This window comes from Scardinius erythrophthalmus (assembly GCF_964197995.2).
Source record: "Scardinius erythrophthalmus genome assembly, chromosome: 1".
Lineage (NCBI taxonomy): Eukaryota > Metazoa > Chordata > Actinopteri > Cypriniformes > Leuciscidae > Scardinius > Scardinius erythrophthalmus.
Window position 1 is genome coordinate 46892500 of NC_138221.1, and position 10388 is coordinate 46902887.

At 39.4% G+C, this 10388-nt stretch overlaps 1 protein-coding gene across 5 annotated transcripts; it reads right to left on the bottom strand.

The window, feature by feature from the left end:
• Positions 1-222: 222 nt before the first annotated feature.
• Positions 223-10138, bottom strand: ntf4 (neurotrophin 4). Of its 5 annotated transcripts, XM_081367413.1 has the most exons (3): positions 8939-9099; positions 8720-8759; positions 223-1744 (listed from the first exon to the last, which is right to left on the bottom strand). In XM_081367413.1, exon 3 carries the CDS (start codon positions 1723-1725, stop codon positions 355-357), a length of 1371 nt encoding a protein of 456 aa, XP_081223539.1. In that variant the 5' UTR covers positions 1726-1744; positions 8720-8759; positions 8939-9099; the 3' UTR covers positions 223-354. The 5 variants fall into 5 exon arrangements, with proteins under 5 accessions (XP_081223539.1, XP_081223540.1, XP_081223538.1 ...); XM_081367414.1 differs by lacking the exons at positions 8720-8759; positions 8939-9099 and adding an exon at positions 9909-10138; XM_081367412.1 differs by lacking the exons at positions 8720-8759; positions 8939-9099 and adding an exon at positions 9809-10123.
• Between the last annotated feature and the right edge of the window lie 250 nt (positions 10139-10388).

The window sequence follows — 10388 nt, forward strand, 5'->3', positions numbered from 1 at the left end:
GCAGGTTTAAAACTTACCCCATTGAAGTCAACAGGGTGCAAATTTTAAAAAGAGGATAACACGGTGTAGGCAACACCGATTTTTGTCGTTGTTCTCTGTATTGACAGCACTCCAAATTTACAAAAAAAATTAGCTCAATGTTAAAATTGACCGGAGTTCTCCTTTAAATTAAGTCACTCTGTAAAATAGTCTACTGAAAGTGTACAAAAAAATGTTGGGGCCACTGTTTCCTTTTGTGTTCCAAGAACAAAACTAAATCATATGGGTTTTGAGCAACATGTGAACCAGAACAGATACAGTCCCTTTTATTAATATGATCTTTCAACTCTTTGTCAGTCCTTCGTTCAACTATCTTTACCTTCTGCCTTCTCGCTCTCTTGCCCTCTCGAACTTCCTCTCAGTGTTGTACGTTCCTCTAGTGAGCAGAACGCAAACGCAGGAGGAGTCAATACGGATCCACCTCCAGCCTATCCTCATGTTGTCGCCTGAGGTGAGCGCACGTACGTATGACTGTTTGGTTTCGCACCTGCTCATCCAGTGTTTCTTATCCACCCCAAAGCAGCCCGCCCCCTCCACCCCCTGCCCTTCACTGTTCCCTTGCTGAAGTGGCTTACGGCACTTCGTTTCGAAGAAGTACTGCTTCAGCGGCCCAGTCTGGGTCTGGATCTCTTGCAGAATAGTGACGGTTTTGCTCCGGAGGTCCACCGCTGTCTTCTTGTCGGTCACCCACCCGCTTTCGGCCTCACATACGGAGCGCTCGCGACCTTGCGTGTTGCCGACCTGACGTTTGCGGCGGACGCTTGGAACGTGGTCGCCAGAATCAGACAGACCCAATAGTAAGTTCCTGTATGCCTCTTTGTCGCCTCCATTACTGGGTGTGGTAACATCCATTGTGTGGCTTTCCTCGTCTTCAACATCTTCAGCCAGCAAACCCAACTCCAGCATTAGGAGCAGAGGTGGGTGTTTGGGTGGGGAAAGAGCCGGGGAGAAGAGTACCCGGGGATGAGCGTCCAGCAAAAGCAGCTGATCTTCTTCTCGCAGGCCTAGGTTGTCGATCCTAAAGCCCGGTTCCGTTCCAAACACTCCATTTGGCTGTGCCAACTCTTTTCCAATGGTGCTCCCGTCCGTTTGAGCTTCATCCAGATGTTCCTGCACTGGAGAGCTCTCCAGAGTGACCTTAGGACCTTCAACAGGCCCGTCTTTCAGTTTACTTCTTGCGTTCCTGTCATCTTTAAGAAAAGTTTCTGCCTCAATATTGTTTTCTTCATGTTTAAGCTGATAGTCCTTGAGAATGTTGTTGCTCGGGGAACTGGCTTTTTTGGCCAGACTTTTTTCTGTTTTGTATTCCCTATGATCGTGCGACCGGGAGAAATCTGCTCCGGTAGTCCTGCCTTCACCTGTGTAGTCCTGTTTTGTGTTATTGAAAACAATGTTTTCTGTTAAAAGATTCTCTTGGTTTGCTTCACCCTTGGCTATGTGGTCCTCCTCATGTGTAAACGTGCTCTGCTTGTCAACTGTGTGGTAGTTGTTGTGAGAAGTAGCATCACGGGAGTGGCTGTCCATTGATGAGTTGGTTGGCATGCTGATCTCAGCTGTCGGGATGCTGCTGGTGTTGCTGTCGTTTCTGCCAGGCTCTATCGTCGCGGCTACAAGCCTGGGGACAGGATTTTGAGGGAAAGGCAGGGCCGAGGCGATCACCATGGCAACCAGGGGAAGCCAGTGCATCACTCCCAAGACGTGTCAACTATAAATTGATAAAAAGAGAGGAAGAATTAGAAAGGGCCTAAAGAGGAAAAACAGTGGAGTTTAAAGGGTTAGTTCACCCAAAAATGAAAATTATGTCATTAATGACTCACCCTCATGTCGTTCCAAGCCCGTAAGACCTCCGTTCATCTTCGGAACACAGTTTAAGATATTTTAGATTTAGTCCGAGAGCTTTCTGTTCTGTTCAGACATGGACAGTATGCCGTCCATTGACTTTCAATGGAGGAACAGAAAGCTCTCGGACTAAATCTAAAATATCTTAAACTGTGTTCCGAAGATGAACGGAGGTCTTACGGGCTTGGAACGACATGAGGGTGAGTCATTAATGACATAATTTTCATTTTTGGGTGAACTAACCCTTTTACATGACATAGATATGTGAAGAGTAAAAAATAAAACAGATAGATGACTGTAACTGTATGACGAATTATCGAAAATAAACAACAAAATGTAGAGTGGAGACTTAGTTCTATCCATGGGTTGTTGATTGGATAGAGGCAGATCTTAATGCGAGCTTGCAGTTGAATGTTCAGAATGGTTACGCAGATTAAATTATTGGAGAAGTCCAGCATATGTCTCCAGAGAGAAGACTGTTTCCTGTATTTTGATTAAAAAAGGGAAACATGTGCACAGATGAATCATTCACAATAAGATCTAACATGCATTTAGACACTGAAGACTGGAGTAAAGATGCTGAAAATTATTTTAAATTGTAACAATATTTCACAATATTACTGTAATTTTCTGTATTTTTGATCAAATAAATGCAGGTTTAATGAGCATAAGAAACTTCTTTCAAAAACATTAAAAATAGTAATGTTTCCAAACTTTTTTTTTTTTTTTTTTGCAAGGCATAAACGGTCTTTCAAAAGAACGGCTCATTGCCAGCTCATAAAAAATAAAAAAGGTAAAATAAGCCTAAAACTGTAAAACTATAGCTTTACTGCTTTGGCAACAGCCAATGGAAAAAGATGCAAAATTGCCTTATTTTTGGTGTAGAGAGAGAATGAAGCCGCAAACACGCTTCACCATCGCCTGCTCCGGTTGGTCGGCACAGACATGAAGTCACCAGCCAGTCAACGTCTGGCAAAGCTCAGTTTGAAATCAAGCCACTAACAGCGTTTGTCTGGTGCTGGTCTAGTTTCACACGAGACCACAAACAACTCCGGAATGCGTGGAAAAGGTTGTAAATTTCACAGCTTATGAGTATGACTGAGGGAAACAAAACCATGCCACTTTACTGCATGAGGCAAAGAATAAATTCCACTTGAAGATTAACAGAAGATAACATTATTTCAGGCTTCAAAGAAATGCTTTAATTTGATCGTCGTTTATTATCTTTTTTTTTTGTACATTTTTGTTTGACGTGCTTTACCTTCATCTTTTTTCCATATGTTTAACCTGATTGTCCCATGTTCACACTTCGGTAACATGACTCTCAGCAACAGCGGGAATACACCTCAGAGATTTGGGTTATTTATTGACAGGAGCGCCAAAGTTCAGCAGTCTTCTACCTAAGACAAGCTCCGGGGTGGTTACTGGCCCTGTGGTAGTGATTTATGTGCTTATTTAGTGGGGGTCCGAGTAAAACCTCACTAATGAATGATAAACTCTCTTCCTTTTACTTTCAGCACTCATTAAGCAAACATCTATCAACCACCAGGTGGAAGCAAAACCACCACATCCAAAATGATCAAATGTGTCTCATCATTGGCACTTTTTTGTCTCATTGTACAATCGAAATATATAGCCTACTCTACTCTGTTCAAATGTTTGAGGTCGGTAAGACTTTTTCATTTTAACAGTCTTTTATGCTCACAAAGGCTGCATTTAAGTGATCAAAAATAACAGTAATATTGTGAAATATTATTACAATTTAAAATAACTATTTTTTTTGTATTCTATTGTAGTTTATTCCTGTGTTGGAAAGGCTGAATCTTCCAGTCTTCAGTGCCACATGATCCTTCAGAAATCATTCTAATGTGATTTGGTGTTTAAATCAATGTTGAAAACAGTTGTGCTGCTTAATATTTTTGTGGGAACAGTGATGCATTGTTTCAGGATTCTTTGATGAAGAGAAAGCATTTTACAACATTTATTTGAAATAGAAATCTTTTGTAACATTATAAATGTCTTTGCTGTCACTTTTCATTAATTTAAGGCATCCTTGCTGAGTAAAAGTATTAATTTCCTTTAAAAAGTCTGACCCCAAACTTTTAAACAGTACTGTATATGGAAACAAATGTATACCAGATTTATACAAAAATGTGTGCAAACTACATAGTGAGCTCAAACGTAAGCTCAGCTGTGATGCTCTTAACAGCAGCAAAAACTCAAACATATCTTCAAAAGATTGATTTAGAAGCAAGTATTCAACAAGAAAAAAGTGACCGCACAGAGAGTGTCGTCTCGTTGATGATACAGTGAGGCATGCAGCCAAACTGTCCAATGTTAAGGCCAGATGTAAATCACTCACCAAACCTGTTGATGTGTGCTGAGAAATGAGGGAGGGAGAGATATATAGAGATAAAGAGAGTTCAAGAAAAGAAGAATGCTCAGAATGTCAGTGATGAGACTTCAAGCGAGAAAACTCCTCCTGGGTTTCCCCAGGCGGGACACACTAGAATGAAGGGTGAGTAAGCCCAGCAACACAGAGTCATGTACTATTCGTATGAGGAGACATAACCATTAGGCTCATAGGAAGAAGGTGGGTGGACAGGTAGTGTGTAAAGAGCAAAATCACCACTTGTGTCACTCATAATAACAGCACCCCACCTCAGACACTGTTTTTTTTATAACACTCAAGCCAAACAAACACACACGCACACAACGCACAACTGAGCCTGCGGACACGCAGGGAAAGAATGCCACCAAGTCCATACATATGCATGCTGGGACATGGAGCATTACTGTATAAGTGCTGACTTCCTGTTTATGTTAAACATAAGAACAGTTCTGCTATGTACAAATGAGGCTCTGCCGTCTTTTAAATGCAAATTTACTTGCATAACGCAGAGTGATTTATAGTTTCATTCTTTCACAACCGCAAATGATGACAGAAACATTTTATGCACCTGACAGGACTTCATACTTTGTATGACTATGACTATGACTGACTATGAGACAGTGTCAATAAAATCCCAGCATGTTGTTTACAGCTGAACTGAAGTCACATATACGAGTGCATAGAAGAATGAATCAATATTTAGACTGCGTTCAGATAATATGAACATAAAACGAGAGAGTGCAATACAGAAGAAAAAAAAACAAGTCAAGTTCTTAGAAATGTACTCTTTGTATCCATGTTGGTTTTACCTGGCCTTTATCTAGAAAAGTTTAAATTTAACAAATCTAAAAATATCACGTGGTGTACTCAAGTAATAAAATAAAGTATGTGATTATATACACACATTAATCTACAATAATATATATTAGAAAATAATTAATAATAATGATTTAATGATTATTATTTTACGTAAAGTAGGAGAGAGGCCGCACTATGCATATATACTTTTATTTTATTTTACTTTTATTTGCAAATAAAAGTGTATTTGCATAGTGCGGCCTCTCTCCTACTTTACGTATTCTAATTATCCAGGCCAGCACTCTTAAAGGGTTAGTTCACCCAAAAATGAAAATTCTGTCAGTAATTACTCACCCTCATGTTGTTCCAACCCCGTAAGACTTTCGTTCATCTTCGGAACACAAATTAAGATATTTTTGATGAAATCTGAGAGCTGGATCACTCCTCCTGCAGGCTTATGGACACCTTAACTTGCTGGCCCAGAAAATTTATTAAAGACATTGTTAATATAGTCCAAGTGACTCAATCTTAAGTTTATAAAGCGACGAGAATACTTTTTGTGCGCAAAAACAAAACAAAAATAACGGCTTTATTCCACTTTTCATTTCCTTCTCTCTGGACCTCGAGTCTTTTTAGATAGTGTAATAGCGTAGCGCGTCTGTGTTTCACGTCACCACGTATCACACATGACCAGCGTCGCCCAATAGTGAGCCTACGTGGTGACGTGCAACACAGACGCGCTACGCTTAAACACTACGTAAAAAGACTCGAGGTCCAGAGAGAAGGAAATGAAAAGTGGAATAAAGTCGTTATTTTTGTTTGTTTTTGCGCACAAAAAGTATTCTCGTCGCTATAAACTTAAGATTGAGCCACTGGAGTCACTTGGACTATATTAACAATGTCTTTAATACATTTTCTGGGCCAGCAAGTTAAGGTGTCCATAAGCCTGCAGGAGGAGTGATCCAGCACTCAGATTTCATCAAAAATATCTTAATTTGTGTTCCGAAGATGAACGGAAAGTCTTGGAACAACATGAGGGTGAGTAATTACTGACATAATTTTCATTTTTGGGTGAACTAACTCTATAAAGCTTATAGCCTGCTCCTATCCTCACTTATGATCATTATTTTAAAATCTATTTATTAAAATAAAATATTTTCCCCCCACAAAAATCATGAATTATTAATTCATAAATATGTTTTTAGAAATCATGCCACATGATATTTTTCAGCATGTACTAACCTTGCCTTGTCATAAAATGGTCAAATGATCTTATATTTTAAAAGACTTGTTAACCTTGACACACAGTCATGTGGGTTTTTCTCTAAAAACTAATAATGATTACGCCAAGCCAATTATGGACTTTATGTCCCCCAAAAATATCAATGAATTTGAACTCATAAATTAAAAACATGCTCAACATAGAAGACGCACATTCAAGTCAATGTATGCATGGATTGCATTTTTACTGTAAAAAAAAAAAACAACGTGTTTTGTCATCGGTCCAAAAATGACTTATTACAGAATTTACGAGTGAAAATAAAATAATTTTTGTGGTTAAAGGCAGTGTGTGTGTGCGCACCTAAGCAAAAAGGGTGTAGTGCATGTGTACGTGTGTGACTTGAGAGGAAACTTGCTGGTTAATGCACATGTTTGCTTTGGAACGGGAACACAAGCAGTAGGCAGGCACACACACGTGCAGGAGGCATATCTGTAGACGCTGGGAGACATGCAGAACCACTTCTTCAGCGCGCTCCATTTGCAGCAATGACATGCATCACAAACTCTGCCATCCAGAGTGGCCCTGCACTTTCTCTCCTCATCTTACCAGCGGCTCAAAAAATGAGCCTCCCTCACATAGAAAACGTCAAGCTCCTGAACACAATGAACCCGCATGTTTAAACCGATTTTAAACACTCTGCCTCCCAAGAACCTGTGCACACACATCCAACATATCTTTGATCTGAACACACTACTCCCACCCCCATGACAAGCAAAATCTGCGATCTTCTAGACAAAAGCCACCTTAGACAAACACTTTAGGCTCTCCCACCTTCTATTCTCTGCTTCACGCCACTGAAAACTTTAAGCCCAATTTATAAATAACCTCTTTCTAAGATTTTTAACTGGAAATCAGCCAGAGAGTCCAGTACCACTTCATGGTGTCACAATATCATGCCTGTCAAATCAATTACTGCAAATGTATGGACTTTTTTATTTATCCTCTCCAATCCGAACAAAAGCATGACTCATGATAGACATTCTACAAGCCCCCTGTTCAGACTTGACGTGTCTGACGATTTTGGAATTTTCCCATCGTCCCACTCGTCCTATACACTCGGCCGTAAGCATCCAACGCAGCAGCACACTGTCTAAACTCCCATATGAAGAATTCAAAAGAAAATAAAAGATCAAGAACACAGGTTTAAAACCAAGTAAAGGAGGTCAAATCATGACAACATCTAATTTTATAACTTGATATTAAATGTGTATCTTTTAAATATTTTTTTACTTTTCCCATTATAAATAAGTTACTGTATACTAAATACTGTAACTTTTACTGTAACCAAAAAAATACCATTTATTGAAACTGAGCTGCAATAATAGCTTCCACATTTTGTTTCATCAGACAGAAGAATACATGAACACGTATTCCATCCTGCCCAATCATAGTCAAATAATTAGGAAGAGGATTAAACATTATTCAGATGTTACTAAATAGTGCATTTGTATAGTTTCCTAATTGCATGTCTGAAATATGTGCGGATAGAGTTGAAAAACAGTGGCAGACCAGTGGTCATGTAAAACTAAATTGAACTTTTTGATGAAATTGTAAAACAAAAATGATTTCACCCATTTAATAAGTAAAATAAAAGAGAGAGAGAGAGGAGAAAAGCCATCTTTCCTAAAAGGATGCTGCACAAATTTCCTCAAAGAAAAAAAAACGGGCTATTATTCCAAGACAAACATTACTGACCCTCCTCTTTCTTATGAAATCATTTCTCTTTAAATAATTTATTTTTTTAAAAAACATCTGCATACCGTACAGATGTTTCTGATCACAGGCACTGTGCTGCTGTTTAGAAATAAGTAGCTTAAACACGTCTACCACACACTGCGAGACACATTCCACTACTCTCACACTCTGATGATCTCCATCCGCTTTTTTCGTCTTTCTGTCAGAGAAAGAATTTTAATCTGCTTCAGTTCAGATCCCTACTGAATACATTTAGGTTTATTCTAACTTTTTCTGTCTCAATAGCCTTTACCCCTCACACAAGATGTGTTACAGGGTGAGAAAATAGTAAACATTCATCATGTTGTGAACAAAGGTTGTGAGCTTCTGTTTTTGTTTCTGTTTTTATAGGCTAGCTTGGCAGGTGACTGGCAGGCTGTGCATACGTTAATTATTATTTTTATGGCTGCATGGACCCACCCAAAACACCTTTACTATAAACACACTGATACTGACAAACTACAAGCCTACTACAGCCTATAAATCCTTATATTTGTTGTTTGTTTTTTTCACATTTGCTCCATTGGATTATACCAAAAATATCTAAGGGTTATTTAATCTATCATATCGGTTACTTAATATATCACAGGAAAGAAACAACCTTAGTACATGCAGAAACACAAACAAAAACACACCTGTGTATTTCAAACAGCATGTTGCATTGACTTCACAGACCTCCTCCCCACAGGTCCGCAGGCAGACAGGTAAACAAAGGTGAACATGAATTGCTGACCGCGGAAAGTAAACACTTAAGTAAACACTGGGTTAACCTGAATTGACAGTAGACGCGGGCAGCTTCCGTTTTACCGCACACTGCAAGCGAGTGACGGGACTGAGCACCATCGATGACTAACCTGTTCCAGTTTTTTCGAGTCGCTAGCTGTTGAAAAATATGAGGTTAAACACATTTGGACTTTCGCCAAAATAGTTTTCAATCCATCTCTTTCAAGGCCTGGGGAAGCGCTTCTCACGATCGTTTTAATGCCGACTAGCCTATAGTTCAACTCATTTCCATGAATCGGTTCTTTCGAAGAAATCATTTCAAATATCCATTAAAAAAAAAAAAAAAAAGAAGATTCAGCATTTTTTTTTTTTATTACTGTAGCCTACGCGATGGTCTCATATTACATGCTCTAAACGGTTTAGCAAATATGCAGGCAAATTGCATGTTTATTGCAGTTTTTTATTGCGATTTAAGTTAGGCTATTTTTAATATGAATGTTTATTGTGATTTTATGTGTCCCAGATTGTTGCAGTAATGATTCAGCTCATTAAAACAAGTAATTTACTTGTTACCAATAAAAATACTGAAATTAATTTACATCACCTGAAAGAATGTTTTAAGAAAACAAACTATTTGTGTAGTTCAATGTGTTTTCTCAGAAAAGATCGAGAGAGAGAGAGAGAGAAAAAAAAGGATCGAAAGAGACTCGGTTCACTGAGTGACTCGATCTACTCGTACTGAATTTTGTCCGCTTTGTGAACGAATCATTTTGCGAACCGGTGCATCAGATTTATTATAAAGATTCGACTCAAAAGAACGATTCGTTTACATTCACTAATTCTGACTCTTGACAACCTGTCATCAACGATTCCGATCAACACCTGCTTCACAGTAAATTAGCTGTTACGAAAATGGACCCAAATAAACTGCATCTGTCATTTCGCCACTTTAGATGTTATCAGAAGCGTGCGAATAGTTGACGTAGTAAGTTAGCACCTACCGTTTAGGTGAGTTTCGAGCCACATGTATCTTCGGCAAACACCACATTGATTCTACAGTCCGTCAATCTCACGCAAAAATCAACGAAATTTCCAGAATACCTCTCGATTCACATAGTTGAAACGGCAGACGTGTCCCATATCATCTCCAGGGTCCACTCTGAGAAGGTCCACGTTGAGTTGTATTTCCACAGTTATCTGTTTAAAACGCGCCTTTTAACCCCAGGTCTGTCTTGTCTTCACGCGCGAGTTTCTGGAGGACATGCAAGCGGTGAACAGCCAGGGCAATAATGCACGTCTGCACTGTGTATGAGCGTGAGCTCTACTTTTCCAGCAGTCAGACACCAAATCGCCGACTTTGAGCTTCAAATGAGAGACGCTGAATCTGAAGAAAAAAAGTTAAAACAGAACGTCAAGTGAGTGCAAAAATTCCCGCGGCGAGAAGGTCTGAGTGCTTTAGTCGTGCGATAAGGTATCTTCATGAAAGGCGGTGAGGGGACAACAGCCAGTGGGAGTGAAAGAGGGCTGGTTTAGAAGAAGAGGAATGGACAGAGTGAAAGAAGACATTATGGTGGAGGAAAA

Coding starts and splice junctions, on each gene's coding strand:
- ntf4 (XM_081367414.1), bottom strand. CDS start 1,725: ATGCACTGGCTTCCCCTGGTTGCCATGGTGATCGCCTCGGCCCTGCCT.